At 50.1% G+C, this 25230-nt stretch overlaps 1 protein-coding gene across 2 annotated transcripts in view; it reads right to left on the bottom strand.

The window, feature by feature from the left end:
- Window positions 1-1424: 1424 nt before the first annotated feature.
- Window positions 1425-25230, bottom strand: part of dhfr (dihydrofolate reductase) — a 58134-nt gene continuing 34328 nt past the window's right edge. Inside the window, exons 5-6 of one of the 2 annotated variants that reach the window (XM_038805386.1) lie at window positions 5851-5966; window positions 1425-2052 (exon numbers count right to left, since the gene is read on the bottom strand). In XM_038805386.1, the coding sequence (XP_038661314.1) occupies window positions 1968-2052; window positions 5851-5966 (201 nt within the window). In that variant the 3' untranslated portion in view covers window positions 1425-1967. The remainder of the gene's footprint in view (window positions 2053-5850; window positions 5967-25230) is intronic. The other variant, XM_038805388.1, reaches the window with a different exon arrangement.

Genomic DNA, 25230 nt, shown 5'->3' with positions numbered 1-25230 from the left:
CCAAAGGGACTTGGGCGCTGGCAAGATCCAGGTATATAGATCATTAAAATGTCATGAACAGGACAAAAAATAAACACAAAAGGTTAATGGAATGCCGTTCTTTCTCTTTAGAGTATGAGAATTCATGTGGGGAGGTGTTATGTTACACAACGCCTTGGTAAATGGTCAACAGCAACTATCTTCAACGTGTGCAGCATTCTCCTCCAAGTTTTTCCAACCCCCATTCATTAGAATTGGGCAACCTGCTTAATACCCAGTTCATTTAAGTTCAAAAACCAATCGTGTACCTTGAACTAACACTGACAATCTTTTCATCAGAATCCCTGAAAGATTGATGAACTAATATTAGCTGCTGGGTGTGCCGGTCGGAAAAATATACTGTTAGAATACTACCTGAGGTAAAGCTCTCTCCCAAAAACATGACTACAAGGTAAAAGTATAAACATGTAATTTTTATGTGTAAAATTCAACTTTTAATTATAATTTAATTCTAATCAGGTTTTACATACTGGCAATGTTGCGGGCTAAAGCCCTACTTTATGCAACAAAGCTATTGGCCAATGATAAGATTATGATTCCTAACATGTATATTGGAGTTGTAATGTTATTACAAGCCAAAAATATTGCTGCAGGTATAATATAAGGACGAATTCCAGATTTTCTCAACTGAATGATTTCACTTTTGATATTTGAACTTGGTTTGTTTTCCTCTCAGGTGAAGGGATAATTTGAGAAACACAAATTACGCTGGTATGTGTAAATATAGTGTGATTTTTAAGAGAAAGTTTGGAACCAGGCATTTGAAATGAGCACATCACAAACCTAAATATTAGATTTGACGAAATGAGTATGATATTGAGGACAACCTGTGTTGTTTGTGAAAGGTGCAAACTAAATGATCCTTGCGCCTGATCACAAAAACTGTGTTTCTCTGTTCTGATACCAGCCTGGGAAACAGTATGCTGCCACTAACTAGGAGATTTTTCCACACAGCAAGGGAGACTGAGAAGGATGGGGAGACAAGCAGTTAGCCCATTGTGGTCAGCTGTATGTCTACATTGACGGAAGCCCAAAGCAGAGTAGGAAAATTTAGGCCTTCTCGGCCACCGAAGCTGATAATGTGAGGAAATTAAACTAAATGTCAAAAAAACAAAATGTCTCTCCAAACCAGGAAACAAAGAATTGCATTTACATGGTAGCTTGTGATCTCGGAATGCCCCCCACTGTTGTGCCTGTCAAGAAACTCAATGACCTGGAATCTCTGCCTCACTTCATTGAGGCAGTACCATCACCACAAGGAATGTATAAGTGAAAAGAGCAGGCCCACCTCCACCACTACCTTCTCTGAGCAACTATAGGTGGGGCAATAAACGTGGCCTTGCTGGTATTGCCCATCCAGAGAACAAAATAAAATTAACTGCAGGTAAAGGCTGACAATGTCTTTATCATCAATGATTTGCCCGACAAAAAATTCCCGGTGACTAAGTTTTAAAAGCACACGTAACATTACATCATTTGACGACCAAATATTTCAGAGGCTTGGCTACTGAAACTAGGGGTGGGAATTTAATCCAGCCTGTCCCATCTCAAAGTGATGGTCTCATGATCCTGCTACCCTGTTCTTGTTGGTTGAAGATGCTGCAGATTTGGTAGACAGATCAGACATGTTGCTTTGTCTCGAGTGGTATTGAGCTTCAGCGTCGTTGAGTTCCAGTCGTCACAGAAACAAAGTGGCTGGGCCAGTTGGGTTTCCGATCAATGGTGCCTCTCCAGGTGGTTTACGGTGGGGGACCTGCTGATGGTTATCGTCGTCACAATTCTTTTCAGAGTAACGTCGTCATTCTTTAAGATTCTTAGTTATTTTTATTTATAAACACATTCCATTTCTAAAGGTCAAATCACATGTATTAAGAGCTTTAGACATTTGGGAAGAACACAAATGCACCTATGTGCAGCATTTTCTTAAGCTATGCTTGAGTGATCCTTTCATAAACCTCAAATCTATACCGAATCCCATTGTCTTCCTGAACATCAGTGGGAACATCAGGGAACCTGCGGAGAAGCACAAGACAACTCAGGCTGATTCTTGAATGTTTACAAATAAAACTGCAGACTCAACAAGGGCAAAACTAGTCTACAATCTTCATTCATGCAAACAAGGCAATACACCTCTTCATGTCTCGGTGAAGGTTAACCTGGACTGAACCAAATTCAGAAGAAAAAACTTATCCCAAGGTATCTTCCTAGGTTCTTCTTTGAACTTGGGTAACCAGTCTTGTTTGAATATAGCGGCCCCATTTTTGTCTTTGCGGGTCTGATGCTCAAGGTGTGGGATGTCAGTGGAGGGCGGCGGGAACATTTTCACTGCCAGGAGCCCAGTGTCAGCACAAAATCAGGTATAACAAAGTTAAATGTAAAGCTCACCCTCTACTGAGTCAACTTGACATCTTGTGACCAATAACTGTCCCTTGAACTTTCACGAATGAAACCGTCGATTCAGCAAGGATCAGTGCTAAATTAGCCAGTCCTTTGTTTTGCAGTCATGCACACACTCAGAACTGCATGGAGGCCACTCAAAGTTATTTCATTCTGGGATGTTACAGGCAGGAGGGAGTTAGAACATAGAACAGTACAGCACAGAACAGGCCCTTCGGCCCTCAATGTTTTTTTTATTTTTTTTTATAAATGTTTTTTATTCAGTTTTCATGTTTTATATTGAACAAATTACAAATTGTTAGAGAGAGAGAAAAAAAAGAACACGCAAAAATTAACATATATATTTACAGGTGAGCATCTTCGTAGTAATAACTGTGGCCTCCCCCTTTTCGCCGCCATACATATTTTACATTCCCCAACATGTTTATTGGCATTCATTTAGTTTGGTTTTGGGCCTTAGCTAGCCATCAAACCCCCGTAACGAGCCCGTAGCTCCCCCCTCCCCGCCGGCTACCTTCCCCCGACTATTCTTCCTCTTGTACGTTGGCCACAAACAGGTCCCGGAACAATTGCATGAATGGCTCCCACGTTCTGTGGAAGCCGTCGTCCGACCCTCGGATGCCGAATTTGATTTTCTCCATTTGGAGAGAATCCGAGAGGTCGGACAGCCAGTCTGCAGCTCTGGGCGGTGCTGCTGACCGCCAGCCAAACAGGATTCTACGGCGGGCGATCAGGGAGGCAAAGGCAAGGGCGTCCGCCCTCCTCCCCTGGAATAGATCTGGCTGGTCTGAAACCCCGAAGACCGCCACTATCGGGCATGGCTCCACCCTCACCCCCACCACTTTGGACATAGCCTCGAAGAAGGCTGTCCAGTACTCCACAAGTCTGGGGCAAGGCCAGAACATGTGGGCGTGGTTGGCTGGGCCTCTTTGGCACCGCTCACATCTGTCCTCCACCTCCGGGAAGAACCTACTCATACGGTTTCTCGTTAAGTGGGCTCTATGTACCACTTTTAGTTGCGTCAGGCTGAGCCTTGCGCACGTGGAGGTGGAGTTGACCCTATGCAAACCTTCGCTCCAGAGTCCCCACCCTATCTCCACCCCCAGGTCGTCCTCCCATTTCCTTCTTGTTGCGTCCAGTACGGTGTCGTCCCTATCTACCAGTCGGCCATACATGTCACTACAGTTCCCTTTCTCTAGGATACTTGCGTCCAGTAGGTCTTCCAGTAGTGTCTGTCGTGGCGGTTGTGGGTACGTCCTTGTCTCCTTTCGTAGGAAGTTTTTGAGCTGCAGGTACCGTAGCTCGTTCCCCCCAGCTAGCTGAAATTTATCTGTCAGTTCGTCCAGTGTTGCGATCCTGTCGTCCGTGTATAGGTCCCTGACTGTCAGTGTCCCCCCCGTCCTGTCTCCACCTTTTGAAGGTGGCGTCAGTAAGTGCTGGTTTGAACCTATGGTTGTTGCAGATGGGAGCCTTGTCCGACATTTTGTTCAGGCCAAATTGCTGCCGCAGTTGGTTCCAGGATTGGAGGGTGGCTGTCACCACTGGGCTGCTGGAGTGTTTTTTGGGTGGGGATGGGAGTGCTGCCGTGGCGAGGGCCCGGAGGGAGGTCCCCATGCAGGAGGCCTCCTCCCCACGCACCCACTCGGCTTCTGGCTCGGCCCTCAATGTTGTGCCGAGCCATGATCACCCTACTCAAACCCACGTATCCACCCTATACCCGTAACCCAACAACACGCCCTTAACCTTACTTTTATTAGGACACTACGGGCAATTTAGCATGGCCAATCCACCTAACCCGCACATCTTTGGACTGTGGGAGGAAACCGGAGCACCCGGAGGAAACCCACGCACACAGGGGGAGGACGTGCAGACTCCATACAGACAGTGACCCAGCCGGGAATCGAACCTGGGACCCTGCAGCTGTGAAGTATTTATGCTAACCACCATGCTACCCTGCTGCCCTTGCTACCCTGCTGCCCTGTCATCAGTCTGGTTGGATTCAAACCCAGAATGCCAGGCGTAAGTTACAACTGGCTAGCAATCAGTTCTGAAATAAAGCATGTAACCATTGGAATTCTTAGTATTCTGGCCTGATTGGTTTTGTTGAAGCGCTTGTGCAGTGACATTGAAATAAATTATAATATTACAGTAACAGAAATGCTTAGACATCAGTACTGTTCCTACTACCATTGACCCAAAATAAACTTTTAAACAATTGATCTCTGCTCACATGATTTTTTTCTACCTTTCCATGCCTTCCTATCTTATCTATTTTTTAAAAATTATTCAAATTAATGGGCAATTTAGCGGGGCCAATCCACCTACCCTGCACATCTTTTTGGGTTGTGGGGGTGAGACCCATGCAGACACTGGGGGAGAATGTACAAACATCACACGGACAGTGACCCAGGGCTGGGATCAAACCCGGGTCCTTGACGGCGTGAGGCAGCAGAGTTAACCACTGCGCCACTCCTTCCTATCGTGTCTTCTTTATGGGGACAGTTTTCAGCCCACAATCGCTGTCAGACAGAACGGCGACGTGGGCAGAAAATAGGGAAATGCCAACCTGTGCTGGGGGCCAGTGCCAAGGTGGGTCCTCTTGGCAGCCCTGTGGGGGGGGGGGTGAGTGAGAGTGCCCTCAAGACTGCGGGGTGGGTGGGGAAGGATGTTGGCAATGTGGGGGTGGAGGGAGAATGTGGACTAAAGGGAGAGCTACACACCAGTTTTCAGTCAGAGCCTGGCATTCTGAACAAATATGCAAAAATTCCACCCAACCTCTCAGTATCCCTGTCAAACCCCGTCAGAATGCTGTATATTTCAATGTGATCACCTCTAATTTTTCCAAACTCCAGAGAATACAAGGCCAATATACTCAGCCTCTTATCAGAGGACAAACCTCCTCACCCCTCACTGTTGGAGCCCCCAGCACCTGACTCTTCCCCACCAACCCTTGTATGTGATCTGAAAACCCTAGACAATAAACAGAGCATGCTTTACGCATGTACACAACAGAGAATGGGATTGTAGCATTGTCCCAGATACTGAATTTGGAGATGCCACTCGAGTTAGAAGGCACACAATTAGGATCAGATGACATGAACTGCAGGAAGATCTGCTTAGCCCCACGGTGACTGCCCCAACTACTTTAAATTGAACCTCAAAACATTCATTGCACATTTATAGCTACAATCAGGAAATGGTCAGGTTGAATCTAAAATTGGTTATTTACTAGGACAGGGATTTTCAAACTCAGGGTCGCCACCCACGGATGGGTCCGGGGGGGGGGGGGGGGGGGGGGGGGGGGCAGGTTTTGTGAGGGTCGCGACAATCCCACAAATTGATTATTTACACCATTTCAGTTAGAGGACTGTTATATGCTATTCAGGACCAGAGTTCTGCAACATAATGACTTACTTAGGAAGGAGTTTATACTTATTTAGATTGATCTCCGGTATGAAGGTATCGCTCTCAAAGTCCTTAAGGATACGAGTCATAAAAAGATGATGGGACATTGGACTTTCCATGGCCTCCTAGGGAAATGAAATTTAAAAAAAAGACCTTTTAACCACAGTTTTAATTATTAACCATGATTTATCTCTCAATCATCACCAAAACCAATTATCTGGTCATTATCACATTACAGTTTGTGGAAACTTGCTGCGCACCATCTGTCACTGTTGTAGGAAACACATAAGTCAACATCTTAAACGTACTACATTGGCCGTAGAACATTTTGGGACAAGATGCTAAAAAGCACCATGGAAATTCCAGACTCTCCTAATAATATCTTTGAATAGAAATTGTAAAAATGCGCACAAGAAATTGTAAAAATGCGCACAACCAATTAAAATGGGGCTGGTCATTTTTTCTGGGCATCATTACTTCAGGTGCAACAGTTTATATACTGCTCTTGTCATATACGGCAAATGCAATAACATTCAACAGAATTTAAAAAAAAACGGAATAAGTAGAATTTTTACCCAGAGTAGATCATTTACATCTTATTCTCCGGATTGTGTTGGGTGGTCCTTTCCAAAAGACAACTATCTTCGAGTTTAGAGTCAGTTTAAACTTGGAGCTGGAAATGGAGCATTTTTCATCTGCTTTTAAAATTTTTTTAAAAAAGAGTACCCAAGTATTTTTTCCACTTAGCACATCTTTGGGTTGTGGGGGCGAAACCCATGCAGACACGGGGAGAATGTGCAAACTCCACACGGACAGTGACCCAGGGCCGGGATTCGAACTTGGGTCCTCAGCGCCGTAGGCAGCAATGCTAACCACTGTGTTACCGTGCTGCCCATTCATCTGCTTTTTGTGCTCAGCGGACCTACCAGATGTATATAGTTCAGTATAGTATGAGCTCTGCGTAGATTGGAAAAGGTTAATTCTGACAGAATTCACCCGTCATCAATCATGTCGCGTACCAGTGAGACACTGCCGCCGCCCACACTTCTCATCCTTGCAGGCTCAGAGGAAAGGTGTCAATTTAATTGAAAATTCTTAAGTGGTTTTATTCTGTATTTTGAATTTGCGAGCAACACTCCAAACTCATGAAATTTTCATCCATCATTTGAACTTGAATCTAGGTTTTAGAAAGTGAAAGAAGTGTTTTGATCTGACGCATCCAGCACCCCACCCCCTCCCCCAGTGCACAATCAGAAACAAAAAAATATTACACTGAGATTTATGTAACAAATCTTATTGTCACTTTTGAATATGGAGCCATGACATCTAATTAAATGATAGCATTTCAGGTAAATGACAAAAAGTTCTCAGAATGAACAACAACAGGCATGCAGCTAATGAGAGCTGAGACTATAGAAGCCGAGATGATGAGATTAATATTTTATTCATTATGCTTAGTTTCGAAAGCACAGCCAAACTCAGTGAATGCCTGGGATAACGCATTACATGCAGATGGGAGAGATGTTAGGAAGCACTTCTCCATTCAAAGGGTGGTAGAGGTTTGGAACTCTCTCCCACAAATAGGGGGGCTGAATAGCCTGCCCTTGTCCCTATGTTATTCCCCATGTAAAAAAGATGAAATGTGACATGAAGACCCCGTGTGGGATTTTCAGGACTTGCCCACCACCAGGATTGTCTGGTCCCACTGGGCTTCCTGAATGTCCGACGGTGGATCCTGCCAGGACCGGGCTGGATATCCTGGCCCCTGTCTAACATCCTCAGAAGGTCCAGAAGGTGACGCCGGAGCGAGGCAACTCTCTGCGAGTTCTCCCCAACAGATCCACTTTTTACTTAACTTATACTCGTTCTAATCTTTTAAAATTTAATTCTAAGACCTTGTGTTGCCCTATTATGTATTTTCCTTTATTCCCTTTCCTTCCCATGTACTTAATGATCTGTTGAGCTGCTCGCAGAAAAATACTTTTTACTGTACCTCGGTACACGTGACAATAAACAAATCCAAAACCTCAACTAGCACAATGTTCCAGACAACATTCCTATCCCAATTAACATTATCAAAAACAGTCTATTTGACCATCTGTCTTGTGAGATCTTGCTGTGCATAGGGTACCTGCTGCATTTGCTTACATAACAGTAAATGAAATGAAAATCGCTTATTGTCACGAGTAGGCTTCAATGAGGTTACTGTGAAAAGCCCCTAGTCGCCACATTCCGGCGCCTGTCCGGGGAGGCTGGTACGGGAATCAAACCGTGCTGCTGGCCTGTTTGGTCTGCTTTAAAAGCCAGCGATTTAGCCGAGTGAGCTAAACCAGCCCCTGGTTTAGCTCACTCGGCTAAATCGCTGGCTTTTGGCTCATTTGGTAAATGAGCTTTCAGAGTAACTCATCAGCCGTTAAACCCTTGGGCCCTGAGAAACTGTTTTTATTTTTTTCCTCCACTTTGGAGCTATCAAACAAACATTTATTTGCAGAGGTCATCAAAATAGGACACGGTGCACAGAACGAGAAATGCATCAAAAACATGGAGGAGTATGGGTCTTTTAGCTATCCTGGCCAGTAAGGGTTTTATAAATTTGTTCACATATATTTACAACACAGAATGAGGACAATTTGCCCACCATGTCTGCAAGCTGTCAAGTAGCCATCCAGCCTAATCCTAGTTTCCATCTTTTGGTCCGTTACTTTATAGGTTACGATATATGATTTTCAGGTATTCTTTTGAGATTGTTTATTTTCTGGATTGTTTATTTTCATTTCCCTTCATGCTTAAATACATCTCAAATACCCTGCTTTTGGGGGGGGGGGGGGGGGGGGGGGGGGGAGAGCTGCAAGGAGGATGCAGAGATCCTTCAGTGTGATTTGAACAAGCTGAGTGAGTGGGCAAGTGAATGGCAGATGCAGTATAATTTGGATTAATGCAAAGTTATCCACTTTGGTAGCAGAGAGGAGAAGGAAGACTATTATATGAATGGCCATAAATTTGGAGAGGGAATGTGTAACAAAACCTGGGTGTCCTCGTAGACCAGTCACTGAAGGTAAGCATGCAGGTACAGCAGGCAGTAAAGAAGGCAAATGGTATGCAGGCCTTCATTGAGAGAGGATTAGAGTACAGGAGCAGGGATGTCTTGCTGCAATTATAGAGGGCCTTGGTGAGGCCACACCTGGAATATTTGTGCGGTTTTGGTCTCCTTATCTGAGGAAGGATGTTCTTGCAAAAGAAGGAGTCCAGTGAAGGTTTAGCAGACTGATTCCTGGAGATGGCAGGACTGACGTATGAGGAGAGATTGAGTCGGTTTGAATTGTATTCTCTGGAGTTCAGAAGAATGGAGGAGGGATCTTATAGAAACCTAGAAAATTCTAACAGGACTAGACAGGGAAGATGCAAGAAGAATGTACCCAACCTGGGTGTTCAAAACCAGGGGCCCACAGGTATCTGGAGGATACAGGGTAGACCATTTAGGATAGAGATAAGGAGAAAGTTTTTCAACCAGAGAGTGGTGAGCCTGTGGAATTTGTTACTAGGGAGTAGTTTAGGCCAAAGCATTGTATGTTTTCAAGAAGCAGTTAGGTATAGCAATTGGGGCGGATAGGATCAAATGATATGGGGGGAGTGGGATTAGACTATTGAGTTGGATGATCAGCCATGATCATAATGAATGGCAGGGCAAGCTCAAAGGGCTGAATGGCCTCCTCCTACTCCTATTTTCTATGTCCCTAACCACAACATCTAACTATGACTGACAGCTCCTGACCACATCAACATAAGTTGTGTTTTCTGCTGAGAAAAGAGGAAGTGAATGTTTATAAGTAGATGATTATAAGCATTGTGATTAGCTTCAAAGCAGGTTATCTGAGATACATTCAAGCATGAAGGGAAATGAAAATAAAGAATCCAGACCCTGTAAATTACAGCTTACTAAAAGCTATCTCTTTGAAAGTGAATAGAAGCCTCGCAGATCAAAAGATCTGGGGGGGGGGGGGGGGGGGGGGGGGGGGGGATGGGATTTAAAGCTTTGTGATCTGTTTTTGCTTTCTATGAAGTCTAGGACACCTGTAACAGCTGATGCTTTCAACACTTCTGAGGCAGCAGGTGTAAGGGACTGATAAGTGAAAAGGCAGCGATTTTTCACCTTTTCTGTCTGTACTACTCTTTAGCATCTAGGCAGGGGTGACTGATGGGGGTTCTCGGATGGGTGGATCTCTTGAGGACGGGATGTGTGGGGGGAGGGTAGTCTCTGATATGCGGGGAAGGGAGGGTGTTGTGTTCCCCTCATCATGCGTACTGTGGGGAGGTGACCCGTGATTCCCATGTTGAGTGGGGAGGGAGGATGCCCCTATTTGTCAGCAAGGGAAGGGGGGACCACCGCCGGACCTCTGTATTGGCTGCCCGATACTGGGACTCCAACGGTATCCCGTGAGCTCCCCGCAAGGCATAAATATGCATAGAAAGGGAGAGAGAATCGCTCCTAGGTTCTGCTGTTAGTGCCAATGCAGACCAGGAGCGATTCTATTCCAGCGGCAGAAGTTGGTCTCACAAATGGAGAATACTGACCGATGTGTTCAACTCTCTGGAACAGAGATTTGGCCCACAACCTTTCGAGTTGGTGACAGGAATTCTAGCACTGGGCCACGATAACACAAACTTTAACATATCATGCTTTTCGCAGTATAGATTTTGTTCAGATCAATATCTTACAGCATCTCTTCTGTACGGGGCTGGGGGTTGGGGTGAAACTGGATTTTGAGGAGCTGCGTCAGAAGGGCGGGGTGTGGCAGTGTGAAAGCGTGGGCTTTCCTCTGGATGTCCGCGCTGCGGGGCAGGGGGGGGGGGAGCTGGAGGTGGGGGCGTGGCCTTCACTGGTTTTCTTTCCCCCGCTGAAGCGGTGCCAAGGAGGTGTGGCAAGAGGGGGATGACCCCATGCCGGGAGGAGATGGGTTTTGGCGGGAGCTGCCGGGTCAGCAGAAGTCAGCTGACTCACGGAAGTACCATGGAGGGTGCGTCGGGGCTAGGAGGGGTCCTAGCCTGGGGGCGGGGGGGGGGGGGGGGGGGATACCGGGTTGCTGCTGGAATGGCCAGGAAGGAGCTGGTGTGGGCCGGGGGGGTAGAGGAGAGGCGTTATCGCCATGGGGAACGGGTCAGGCGGGGCGAGCTGGCCTGGGGCGAGCAGTCGATAAGCTATGGCTAGCCGGCGGGGGAGAGGGGCAGGTTGCCCTCTGATCCGGCTGATTACCTGGAACGTGAGGGGGCTGAATGGGCCGGTTAAGAGAACTAGGGTATTTTCTCATCTGAAGGGGCTGAAGGCAGACGTGGCTATGCTTCAGGAGACCCACTTGAAGGTGGCGGACCAGGTTTGTCCGAGGAAGGGGTGGGTGGGGCAGGTTATTCACTCAGGATTGGACGCGAAGAACCGGGGGGTGGTGATTCTGGGGGGGGGTGGGGGAGAAAGAGGGTGGCGTTCGAGGCGGCTGAGGTGGTGTTGGACAAGGAGGGAAGATATATTATGGTGAAGGGTAGGCTGCAGGGAGAGAAGGTGGTGCTGGTTAATGTATATGCCCCGAATTGGGATGATGCCGGCTTCATGAGGCGCTTGTTGGGCCGCATTCCGGACCTGGAGGCGGGGGGGCCTGATCATGGGGGGAGACTTTAACACAGTGCTGGATCCCCCACTGGACCGGTCCAGTTCAAGGACGGGTAGGAGACCGGCGGCGGCCAAAGTACTGAGGGGGTTTATGAACCAGATGGGAGGGGTGGATCCCTGGAGGTTTGGGAGGCCGAGAGCGCGGGAGTATTCCTTTTTCTCCCATGCCCATAGGGTCTATTCCCAAATAGATTTTTTCGTCCTGAGCAGGGGATTGATCCCGAGGGTGCAGGATGCCGAGTATTCGGCCATAGCAATTTCAGACCATGCTCCGCACTGGGTTGATCTGGAGATGGGAGAGGCGCGGGACCAGCGCCCGCTCTGGCGCCTGGATGTGGGGATGCTGGCTGATGAGGAGGTGTGTAGGAGGGTCCGGGGAAGTATTGAGGGGTATCTGGATACCAACGACTTGGGGGAGGTCCGGGTGGGGATGGTCTTGGGAGGCTCTGAAAGCACTGATCCGGGGGGAGCTGATCTCCATCCGGGCCCATAGGGAACGGAGGGAGAGGAAGGAGAGGGAGAGACTGGTGGGGGAGCTCCTGGATGTGGACAGGAGATAGGCGGAGGCACCGGAGGAGGGGTTGCTGGGGGAACGGCGTAGTTTGCAGGCCAAATTTGACTTGTTGACCACCAGAAAGGCGGAGACACAGTGGAGGAGGTCGCAGAGCGCGGTATATGAGTATGGGGAGAAGGCGAGCAGGATGCTGGCGCATCAGCTCCGCAGGCGAGATGCGGCTAGGGAAATTGGTGGAGTGACGGATCGGGGTGGGAATGTAGTGCAGAAGGGGACAGAAGTAAATGGGGTCTTTAGGGACTTCTACGAGGAACTGTACCGGTCAGAACCTCCGATGGGGAGAGGGGGGATGGAGAGCTTCATGAACAGGCTATGTTTCCCAAGGGTTCAAGAGGAGCTGGTAGAGGGGCTGGGGGCGCCGATAGAGTTGGAGGAGCTAGTCAGGGGGATTGGACAAATGCAGTCAGGTAAGGCGCCGGGGCCGGATGGGTTCCCGGTGGAATTTTATAAAAAGTATGCGGATCTGGTGGGCCCCCTGTTGGTGCGAGCTTTCAATGAGGCATGGGAGGGGGGGGCTTTGCCCCCGACGATGTCGCGGGCACTGATCTCTCTGATCCTGAAGCGGGATAAGGACCCCTTGCAGTGTGGATCATACAGGCCTATCTCGCTCCTCAATGTTGACGCTAAGTTGCTGGCGAAGATCCTGGCCACCAGGATAGAGGACTGTGTGCCAGGGGTGATGCATGAGGATCAGACAGGATTTGTCAAGGGACGGCAGCTCAACACGAATGTGCGGAGACTGCTAAATGTTATTATGATGCCGGCAGTGGAGGGGGAGGTGGAGATAGTGGTGGCGCTGGATGCGGAGAAAGCGTTTGATAGAGTTGAGTGGGGGTACCTGTGGGAGGTGCTGGAGCGGTTCGGATTCGGGGAGGGATTCATCAAATGGGTGAGGCTGCTCTACGCGGCTCCGATGGCAAGTGTAGTTACCAATGGAAGGAGATCGGAGTACTTTAGGCTCTACCGTGGGACCAGGCAGGGGTGCCCCTTGTCCCCCTCGCTCTTTGCACTGGCGATTGAACCTTTGGCTATGGCGTTGAGGAAGTCAGGGAGATGGAGGGGTCTGGTGCGGGGTGGGGAAGAACATCGTGTATCGCTGTATGCGGACGACCTGCTGTTGTATGTGGCGGATCCAGAAGGGGGAATGCCGGGGGTGATGGAGCTGTTAGCGGAATTTGGGGGCTTCTCGGGCTATAAGTTAAATTTAGGCAAGAGTGAGGTATTTGTAGTACACCCGGGTGATCAGGAGGAGGGAATTGGGAGACTCCCATTTAAGAGGGCAGTGAAGAGTTTCAGATACCTGGGGGTGCAGGTGGCCAGGAGTTGGGGGACTCTCCATAAGCTTAATTTTACCAGGCTGGTGGAGCAGATGGAGGAGGAATTTAAAAGGTGGGACATGGTGCCGCTATCGTTGGCGGGTAGAGTGCAGTCCGTCAAAATGACGGTTCTCCCGAGGTTCTTGTTCCTTTTTCAGTGTTTGCCCATCTTTATCCCTAGGGCCTTTTTTAGAAGGGTGACTAGCAGCATCATGAGCTTTGTTTGGACGCATGGGACCCCGAGGGTGAAGAGGGTCTTCTTGGAGCGGGGTAGAGATGGGGGGGGGGGGCTGGCGTTACCCAATCTCTCGGGGTATTATTGGGCGGCCAATGTGTCGATGGTGCGCAAGTGGGTAATGGAGGGGGAGGGGGCAGCATGGAAACGGATGGAGAGGGCGTCCTGTGGAGATACAAGCCTGGGGGCCCTGGGAACGGCGCCGTGGCCGCTCCCTCCTACGAGGTATACCACGGGTCCGGTGGTGGCGGCTACCCTCAAGATTTGGGGGCATTGGAGGCAACATAGGGGAGAAGTGGGGGGCTCGATGGAGGCTCCGTTAAGGGGGAACCATAGGTTCGTCCTGGGGAACATTGATGGGGGATTTCAGGGTTGGCACAGAGCGGGCATCAGACAGCTGAGGGACCTGTTTATTGATGGGAGGTTTGCGAGCCTGGGGGAGTTGGAGGAGAAATTTGGGCTCCCCCCCGGGGAACATGTTCAGGTATCTGCAGTTGCTAGGCGGCAGGTTGGGGGATTCCCTTCGCTTCCCGCGAGGGGGGTGAGCGACAGGGTGCTTTCGGGGGTCTGGGTCGGAGAGGGGAAGATATCTGATATCTACAAGGTTATGCAGGAGGCGGAGGAGGCGTCAGTAGAGGAGCTGAAAGCTAAGTGGGAGGGGGAACTGGGGGAACAGATCGAAGACGGGACATGGGCTGATGCTCTGGAGAGGGTTAATTCTTCCTCCTCGTGTGCGCGGCTTAGCCTCAACCAATTCAAGGTGCTGCACCGGGCCCACATGACTGGGACGAGGATGAGTAGGTTCTTTGGGGGTGAAGACAGGTGTGTCAGGTGCTCGGGGAGTCCAGCGAACCATGCCCATATGTTCTGGGCCTGCCCGGCGCTGGAGGAGTTCTGGAAGGGGGTGGCGAGGACGGTGTCGAGGGTGGTGGGATCCAGGGTCAAGCCAGGATGGGGACTCGCGATTTTTGGGGTTGGGGTGGAGCCGGGAGAGCAGGAGGCGAAAGAGGCCCGTGTGTTGGCCTTTGCGTCCCTAGTAGCCCGGCGAAGGATCTTGCTACAATGGAAGGATGCGAGGCCCCCAAGCGTGGAGACCTGGATCAATGACATGGCGGGTTTCATTAAGCTAGAGAAGGTCAAATTCGCCCTGAGAGGGTCGGTACAAGGGTTCTTTAGGCGGTGGCAACCTTTTCTCGACTTTCTGGCTCAACGATAGGGTATGGGGACAGTAGCAGCAGCAACCCGGGGGGGAGGGGGGAGGGGGGGGGGAAGGGGGAAGGAAAAGGGGGGGGGAGAGAACAATGACTGTTTGTTTATTTAATTTTTATTTATTTTTAAGTTCTTTTGTTGTTTATTGGGGTTGGGGAGGTGGGGGGATGTGATACATGCGTCGATACGGTCTGGGGGTGTTACAGTTATTATGGGTTATTTTGTTGCATTTCATTGTTTGTCGTTATGTTTTATATTTTCTGTAAAAAATTCCAATAAAAATTATATTTAAAAAAATATATATCTTACATCATATGTTTATAAATTATTTTTGACGCATATTTTCCGCCCGACTACTATTCCCCACACAGCTTGTGGAGTCATAGAGGCACAGAAAGAGGACATTTGTCCCTTCAACTCCATGCTATAGGGCAATCAGTTGGTCCCATTCCCTCACTCTTTCTCCTGTAGTTCATTTCTCTTAAGATCCCATCCAATTTCCTTTTGTGATCATGAATTGTTTCCGCTTCCACAACCTTTGTAGGCAGTGGGCTCCAGGCCATTATTACTCAAGGGCATAAAAACATGCTTCATATTTCCCCTCCCCCACCAAGCATCGCTTGTTAAAATACGCAAACCTGTGTCCTTCTACCGAATGAGAACAGCCTTTTCTTGCTTGCTTATTAAAAATGTCCTAAATGACAAACAAAAATGTGAATAAGGCTGCCTCCCTACAATATAAAAGACTATTTACAGTTCTTTCTTCAACTCAAGATTAAATTCAAACATTGCAATATGTTAAACAAGGAATAAAGCAATTGAAAGGTGGAAGCAATAGTGGGCTGTTTATAATAGGAACTGCAGCTGTTGTTCACATTGCAAACTGTACTCTTATAAAAGTGTGCTCTTGTCAGAGTTTCATCTGCTGGGAGTGCATAGCAGGAATCCAAACAAAAAAGGAAAGCAGGCCTCAGAGGAGCTTCTATCTAGCAACCTACAATGCCCAATGATTTCTGCACATGAATTCCTGATTTGTGGCCCGATGGGAAGGCCTCCACAATGGGAGTGTTAATGTTATAAATCTGCTCATCATTGCTGTTCACAAAACATTAGTCAAGCATTAAAGGCTGCATTTATTTTGTAGAATACCCCACAGGAATAAGAATAAGAGGCTTCATTAATTGGATTTTAAAGATGGGACTGCTTTAAAGATGGCACAGCTCCAGGGTCCCAAGTTCAATTCCCGGCTTGGCTCACTGTCTCTGCGGAGTCTGCACGTTCTCCCCGTGTCTGCGTGGGCTTCCTCTGGGTGCTCCGGATTCTGCCCACAGTCCAAAGATGTGCAGGTTAGGTGGGGTTACTGGGTTGCGGGGATAGGGTGGAGGTGTGGGCTTAGGTAGGATGCTCTTTCCAAGAGCCGGTGCAAACTCGATGGGCCGAAAGGCCTCCTTCTGCACTGTAAATTCTATGATAATTAATGGGTCTGAATAAGAAGTGACCACTTTCCAATCGGTCAGGTATTATTATGACATTAGAACTGGGAAGAGCAAACCACATACAGATTGGGCAGAGTTTTCACTGCAGGCTTCAGGCCCCCACAGTGTGGGGAACAATCACCCTCTGTGAGAATGGCCAGAGGTCAAACTCACTGTCCAATTAAGGACGCAGGCAGTTTATCTCGGGACTGGAGGGCCCGGGGGGGCCTCCACATGGCAGCCTGTGGCTGTGGCTGAAGCCAGACAGGCAGAAAGGACAACTTCCACGCCCAGCCCCACTGAGGGTCTTATTGTATATATTGTCCTTTGCCCAGTGGGTCCCCAACTACGCGGACAAAGCCCGCCCACTCATTAAGTCCACCACTTTTCCCCTGACGGCTGAAGCCCGCCTGGCCTTCAACTGCTTCAGATCCGAAATTGCCACGGTCATGATGCACGCTGTGGACGAATCCATCCCGTTCCAGGTGGAAAGCGATGTGTCTGACTTTGCCCTGGCAGCCACTCTTAACCAGGCAGGGAGGCCAGTCGCCTTCCCCCCCCCCGTACCCTCCATGCCTCCGAAATTCGACACTCCTCTGTTGAAAAGGAGGCGCAAGCCATTACCGAAGCTGTGCGGCACTGGAGGCATTACCTGCCCGGTAGGAAATTCACTCTCCTCACAGATCAACGGTCGGTTGCCTTCATGTTCAACAACACGCAGCGGGGCAAAATTAAGAACGACAAGATTTTGCGGTGGAGGATCGAGCTCTCCGCCTATAACTACAACATCTTGTATCATCCAGGAAGCTCAATGAGCCCCCAGATGCCCTGTCCCGTGGTAACTGTGGCAACGCGCAGATAGACCGGTTACGGGCTATCCACAATGACCTCTGTTACCCGGCTTCTTCACTTTGTCAAGGCCTGCAACCTGCCCTACTCCACAGAGGAGGTCAGGGCCATGACCAGGGACTGCAAAGTCTGTGCGGAGTGCAAGCCCCACTTCTATCGGCCAGCCAAGGCCCACCTGGTGAAGGCCTCCCGCCCTTTTGAACGCCTCAGTATGGATTTCAAAGGGCCACTCCCCTCCACTGATTGTAACGTGTACTTTCTCAACGTTGTTGATGAGTACTCACGTTTTCCTTTCGCCGTCACATGCCCTGACATGACCTCTGCCACAGTCATCAAGGCCCTGCGCAGCATCTTCACCCTGTTCGGTTTTGTTGCGTACTGCCACTAACGAGACCCCTCACGACCGTCTATTTGTCTTTCCCAGGGCGTCGATCTCCGGGGTCTCACTTCCTACCTGGCTCACGCCACCAGGGCCGGTACTCCTCCGGAAGCACATGAGGAGCCATAAGGCCGACCCCTTGGTTGAGAGGGTTCACGTCCTCCATGCGAACCCTCAGTGCGCATACTGGACACACCGCGACGGGTGGCAGGACACAGTCTCCCTCAGGGGCCTGGCTCCTGCGGGTACCGCTGCGCCCACCATCACCTCACCGCTTCCTTCTACCTCCCCACCTACCCCATCAACTCATCCGGGGTCCATTAGCACCGCCCCTGCACCGTCACCCTGTCCAGGACCCTGTTGTGAGGACGACGTGCTCCCGGAGTCGAAGGTCTCGATGCCAGCGCCTACACTGCAACGTTCACAGCAGACAATACACCCTCCTGTGAGACTGAACCTGTGAGTCCACTTCACCCCCGTCGGACTTTAAAAAAAAAAAATTTAGTGTACCCAATTAATTTTTGCCAATTAAGGAGCAATTTAGCATGGCCAATCCACCTACCTTGCACATCTTTGGGTTGTGGGGGCGAAACCCACGCAAACACAGGGAGAATGTGCAAACTCCACACGGACAGTGACCCAGAGCCGGGATCGAACCTGGGACCTCGGCGCCGTGAGGCTGCAGGGCTAACCCACTGCACCACCGTGCTGCCCCGGACTTTTTTTAAAAACAGGGGGTGAATGTGGTGAGCCACGTATGGCTGTTGAATATATTATTGTACTTACTCACTGTTACTGTTGTCGTGTTGATGTTGTTGTTGGCTCCGCCCCTCTGAGAAGGTATATAACCCATTGATCCGGGACAGCCACTCAGTGCGGGCTACTGATGGGCACATTCTAGCCGATTAAATCCACAGTTCTTGTTAACTACCGTTTCGACTGGATTTATTGGTATCAAGAACACTTTCTAAAAATATTCTTGGCCACTTTGAAACATTGTAGTGGTAATTTCAGTTAACAACTTTCTTTTGATCTTTAGCATGGTTTAAAGAAAATAAATTGTATGAGGAAAAGCAGCTTCAAACTGTCACAAGTAAAAATAACAGCGATATGTTCTTTCAATTGTATTCCACAATGTTGTCTTTGAAAACGGAAGAATATCTAGCAATTGGTTGCAAAATTTTCTCATTTAATTCCCTTGCCCCTCAATTATTAATGCGCACAGAATTCTCAAAGTGAGTCAATAATTCTTGAACTGACAAGTGTGATGACAAAGTCAGGTGAAATTTATACTGGATAAAACAGCTGCTATTTAGTTGCACTACTTATTTGATGTTTTAAAAAATTGTATTCTCCAAAATGCCAAAGAAGGATATAATAGAGAAGGCAGGAGAAGACCAGGAGGCCCGTCAAGCCTTTTCGCTATTCAGTATGATCTTGGGCTTCAACGGCACTTTCCTGTCCACTAACCATTATCCCTTAATTTCCTGAGACACCAAAAGTCTGTCTATCACAGCTGTGAATATATTCAGTTTAAAAAAAAAATTATTTTAATTAAAAGTTTTGTCAAAAAACATAATGTTTGCATAACCGTACACAATTAACAGAACAAAGAGAAAAAAAAATGTTAACCGTATGTACAAAGAAAGGAACAATACAACGTAACAATCCCCCCCCCCCCCCCCCCCCCCCCCGGATGCTGCTGACTTTTACTGCTCTCCTAGAAAGTCGAGGAATGGCTGCCACCTCCGAGAGAACCCCGCCATGTCACGAACCCAGGTCTCGACACTCGGGGGCTTCGAGTCCCTCCACATTAAGAGGGTCCGTCTCCGGGCTACCAGGGAGGCAAAGGCCAATACACCGGCCTCTTTCGCTTCCTGAACTCCTGGATCTTCTGACACACCAAAGATCTCTATCTCTGGACTCGGCACCACCCGCGTGCCTAAGATCTTGGACATTGCCGTAGCAAATCCCTGCCAGAATCTCTTAAGTGCCGGGTATGCCCAGAACATATGGACATGATCTGCAGGGCTTCCAGCACACCTCGCACATTTATCCTCAACCCCAAAGAGCTTTCTCATGCTGGTTGCTGTCATGTGTGCCCGGTGGACCACCTTAAACTGGATTAAGCTAATCCTGGCACATGATGAGGAATTGACCCTGTTTAGGGAGTCCGCCCACAGGCCCGCATCCAGCTCCCCACCTAGCTCCTCCTCCCATTTGCCCTTAAGCTCCTCCACTGGGGCTTCCTCTGCCTCGTGAAGTTCCCGGTAAATGTCCGAAATCTTCCCCTCCCCTCCCAGGTGCCGGAGACAACCCTATCCTGTATCCTGCGTGGGGGTAGCAGCGGGAATAATACCACCTGCTTTTTCAGAAAGGTGCGTACCTGAAGGTATCTGAAAGCATTTCCAGGGGGCAAACTGAATTTCTCCTCCAGCGTTTCAGGCTGGGGAAGGTCCTGTCTATGAACAGGTCCCCCATCCTTTTAATGCCTGCCCTATGTCAGCTTTGAAACCCTCCGTCTATCTTGCCCGGGACAAATCTGTGATTGTTATGTATTGGGGTCCAGGCTGAGGCTCCCTCCAGCCCCCTGTGCCTTCTCCACTGACCCCAGATCTTTAATGCTGCCACCACCACCAGACTAGCGGAGTAGCAAGCCGGCGAGAACGGCAGAGGTGCCGTTTCAAGTGCCCCTCGGCTGGTACCTTTACATGAGGCCGCCTCTAACCGCTCCCACATCGACCCCTCCCCCAATACCCATTTCCTAATCATGGCTATGTTAGCCGCCCAATAGTAGCTGCAAAGGTTCGGCAGCGCCCCCCCCCCCCCCCCCCCCCGCGTCTCTTTACTCGCAGAGTCTTATTTGCCCATACGAATCCCGAGATGATCTTGTTCACCCACTAAAAGGACTTGGGGATGAAGATGGAAGGCTGGAAGACTAACAGAAATCTGGGGACGACCGTCATCTTAACGGTCTGCACCCTCCCTGCTAGAGATAGCGGGAGCATGTCCCACTTTTTGAAGTCCCCCTCGATCTGCTCTACCAGCCGAGATAGATTAAGCTTGTGGAGGGCATCCCACTTTCGAGCCACCTGTATCCCTAGGTACCGAAAGCTCTTCTCGACCAACTTCAGCGGAAGCTCTTCCAGTCCCTTTTCCTACCCCTTAAATTGGATCACGAACATCTCGCTTTTCTTCTCGTTTGGTTTGTACCCCGTGAAATTGCCAAAGTCCGTCAGAATCTGCATGACCTCCCCCATCCCCTCTAGTGGGTCCGAAATATACAGGAGCAGATCATCCGCATAAAACGAGACCCGATGCTCCTCCCCTACCACCCCGCCCCCCTCGAACCAACCCCCGCCAGTTCTTTGAAGTCCGCAGCACCATAGCCAGCGGCTCTATCACAAAGGCGAATAATAACATGGAGAAGGGGCACCCCTGCCTTGTCCCCCGGTGGAGCCTAAAGTATTCTGACCTCACCCTGTTCATGCACACACTTGCCACTGGGGCGTGGTAGAGTAGCTGGACCCAACCTATGAACCCCTCACCGAATCCGAAACCTTCTTAGTGCTTCCCATAGGTACTCCTATTCCACCCGGTCAAAGGCTTTCTCCGCGTCCATTGCCGCCACCACTTCAGCCTCCCCTCCCTCTGAGGGCATCATGATGATGTTTAGCAGCCTCCGTACGTTGGAGTTCAATTGCCTGCCCTTGACAAAGCCTGTCTGATCCTACCTTGTTACCCCAGGGACGCAGTCCTCAGTCCTAGCAGCTAATATCTTGGCCAGCAGTTTGGCGTCTACGTTCAAGAGCGATATCGGTCTATAAGATCCACACTGTAGCAGATCTTTCTCTCGTTTGAGGAAGAGTGAAATCGAAGCCTGTGACATTTTTGGGGGGAGGGTCCCTCTCTCTTTGGCCTCATTAAAGGTCCTTAGCAGGATTGGGCACAGCAGTTCCAAAAATTTCATGTAGAATTCCACAGGGTAGCCGTCCGGCCCCGGGCCTTTGCCCGACTGCATGTCCCCTAAACTCTTTACCATCTCCTCCAGCTCTATCGGGGCCCCCAGTCCCTCCACCAGATCCTCTTCCACCTTTGGGTACCTCAGTTGGTCCATGAATTGCTTCACCCCCCCCCCCCCCCGCGGGGGCTCTGACTCATACAATTTACCATAAAATGTCCTAAAGACTTTGTTCACCGCCTCTGGGTCTATGACCGTGTTGCCCTCCTTATCCCGTACTTCCCCAATTTCCCTGGCCGCCTCCCTCTTGCGAAGTTGGTGCGTCAGCATTCTACTCGCTTTCTCCCCGTATTTGTAGACAGCCCCTTTGGCCTTCCTCAGCTGTGCTACTGCCTTCCCAGTGGTCAGCAGGTCGAATTCCGCCTGTAGCCTCCGGCGCTCTTTCAGTAGCCCTGTCTCGGGGGTCTCCATGTAGCACCAGTCTCTCTGAGTATCTCCCCGACTAACCTTTCTCCCTCTGCTCTTTCTTTCTTCTCTCTATGGGATCTGATAGAGATCAACTCCCCTCTGATAACTGCCTTCAGGGCCTCCCACACCGTGGACACCGCTACCTCCCCCATATCATTAGTTTCCAGGAAATTCTGGATGCTCCTCCTTATCCGCCCACAAACCTCGTCATCTGCAAGCAGCCCCACATCTAGCCTCCATAGTGGGGGCTGACCTCTCTTTTCCCCCCGCCCCCCCAAGACGCAGATCCACCAAGTGTGGAGCATGATCGGAGACTGCAATGGCCGAGTATTCTGTCCCCCTCCACCCTAGGGATCAACGCCCTGTTCATCACAAAGAAATCTATGCGGGAGTAGACTTTGTGGACATGGGAAAAGAGAACTCTTTCGCCCTCGGTCGGGCGAATCTCCACGGGTCTACACCCCCCACCAGTTCCATGAATCCCCTCAGTTCTTTAGCCGCCCCTGGTCGCTTCCCCAATCTGGGGTTTGACCGGTCCAGTACAGGGTCTATAACTGTGTTGAAGTCACCCCCCATAATTAGATTGTGTGAGTCTAAGTCTGGAATTTTACCCAGCGTGCGTCTCATAAATACCACGTCGTCCCAGTTCGGAGCGTAAACGTTCACTAGCACAACCCGGGTCCCCTGCAGTATCCCACTGACCATTATGTATCTGCCCCCCTTGTCAGCTACAATATTCCCTGCCTCAAAAGCCTCCCATTTGCTGACCAGGATTGCTACTCCTCTGGTCTTTGAATCCAGCCCCGAATGGAACACCTGGCCCACCCACCCTTTTCTTAATCTTGTTTGGTCTGCACATTTTAGGTGTGTCTCCTGTTGCATGGCTACGTCTGCCTTTAGCCCCTTTAAGTGCGAGAACACGCAAGCCCTCTTGACCGGCCCATTCAGGGCCCGCACATTCCACATGATCAGCCCGGATGGGGGGGCTGGCCCCCTCCCCTGCTGATTAGCCATCTCTCTTTTTTGGTCAGCCACGAGCCCGCATCGCCCGCTTACTCAAGCCCTCCCATTGGAGGACCCCCCCGACTCTCCCTCTGTTCCCCCAAGTTGGCACCTTTTCTGTCAGCCAAGCAGCATCCCATCCCCCCTCCCTCCAGCAACCCCGTGATCCCAAACCCCCAAGTCAAGCACCCGCTTGACACTGGCTCTCCCCCCATTACGCTTCAGTGAGTCAGCTGACCCATGCTGACCCCGGCCGCTCCCGCCTCTGTCTCCGATTACTCAGATGCCTCATTTTGCGCCCCCCCCCATGGAAAGCCCAATTTATCAGCTTCTCCACCCCCTCTGCCCAGCGAAACAAACAGCCAACCCTGGGCGCAAACCTGACCCATCAAAGACGGCCCCAGCTGCCAGGAGAGTGGCCCCATGTGTAGGGCCCCCCCCATCTCCCTCTGCAGCCGAGTTCTACAAAACCTGGAAACATGGCCGAAGAAACAGGGAACAAACAAAAATAAGAGGAGACAACATAATGTCGCTGCCTCCGGCTACTCGGCAATTACCATTCCCACCAGAGTAACGTTCCAGTGTGGCTGTCCTTAGTTCGAGTCCAACTTTTCTTGCTTGATGAAATTCCATGCCTCATCCGGTGTATCAAAGTAATGGTGGCGATCTTGATACGTGACCCACAGCCTCGCCGGATGCAGCAGCCCGAACTTCACCCCTGAGCTGTGGAGAGCCGCCTTAGCCCGGTTGATCCCAGCGCGCCTTTTGGTCAGTTGTGCTCTGCTCCCAGGTCTTGGTGGATGCGGATTATGCTGTTCTCCCACCCGCTGCTCCGCTCCTTTTTAGCCCATCGCATGACTCGTTCCTTATCTGAGAAGCGGTGGAACCGTACCACCATGGCCCTCGGCGGTTCATTCGTTTTGGGTTTCCTTGCAAGGACTCTGTGCGCCCCATCCAGTTCCAGAGGCCGAAGGAATGCTTCTGGCCCCATCAGGGACCCCAATAACGTGCTCACGAATGTGCTCACGTCCGACCCCTCCGCACCCTCAGGTAGGGCCAGAATACGCACGTTCTGCCTCCTGGACCTGTTTTCATGGTCTTCCAGCCTCTCCTGCCACCTCTTGTGTAGGGTGTTGTGTGCCTCCACCCTGACGGCGAGGCCCAGTATCTCGTCTTTGTTATCCGAGACCTTTTTCTCAATCTCCCTGATCGCCTTCTCCTGCATTTTCTGGGTCTCAACCATTTTCTCCATAGAGGCTTTCATTGGGGCCAGCATCTCTGTTTTCAGGTCAGCAAAGAAGCTTCTAAGAAACTCCTGCTCTTCCCGCGACCAGCCAAAGGGGCTGGTTTAGCACACTGGGCTAAATAACTGGCTTTTAAAGCAGACAAAGGCAGGCCAGCAGCACGGTTCAATTCCCGTACCAGCCTCCCCGAACAGGCGCCGGAATGTGGCGACTGGGAGCTTTTCACAGTAACTTCATTTGAAGCCTACTTGTGACAATAAGCGATTTTCATTTCTGGGGATGTTTAGCTCACAGGACTAAATCGCTGGCTTTGAAAGCAGACCAAGCAGGCCAGCAGCACGGTTCAATTCCCGTAACAGCCTCCCCGAACAGGCGCCAGAATGTGGCGACTAGGGGCTTTTCACAGTAACTTCATTTGAAGCCTACTCGTGACAATAAGCGATTTTCATTTCATTCATTCACTGGACGCACGCTGCCTGATCCAGGCCGGCCACCATTTTCTGATCCCGCTCTCGTTCCTGTCGCTTCTCGCTGGTCGTTTGTTTGGCTGTCCTGCTCCTGGTCCCCTCATAAACTGCTGTGGGGAGCCTTCTAGAGCCGTTTGCCCGCTGGTTTGAGTCGAAAAGGGGCCGTCAAATCTCCTTGAAAGGGCCCATTAGTCCGTTAGTGGCGGGAGCTGCTGAAAACGCGACCTACCCGCACATGGCCGCCACCGGAAGTCTTCTTTAGTTTACTTAAATACTTTTCTTCTTTCTCTCGGGGAAGTTGGTGAACTTGGTGTTCCTGATCTGGCTGCCTGGATCTGAGCTCCGCACTGGCCCGGCTTGTGCCCCGCTTGAACTTGCCTGAGCCACACTTATCGGCACCTCGCCACAGTGCTCGGGCCCCAAACTCCACGGCCAGTGTTCCTGCTGAGGACATCCGATATTTGTTTTTTTTTTAAATAAAAAGTTTCCCTTTGATTGGGCAGATAAGCCTGAAGTGCCAGAGCCTGCGCGGGAGCCACCCGAGATGCGGC

The sequence above is a fragment of the Scyliorhinus canicula genome, chromosome 8 (genome assembly GCF_902713615.1).
Source record: "Scyliorhinus canicula chromosome 8, sScyCan1.1, whole genome shotgun sequence".
NCBI classification, from domain to species: Eukaryota; Metazoa; Chordata; class Chondrichthyes; order Carcharhiniformes; family Scyliorhinidae; genus Scyliorhinus; species Scyliorhinus canicula.
The sequence above is the reverse complement of the archived record's forward strand: the minus strand, read 5'-3'. Positions and strand labels throughout refer to the sequence as shown.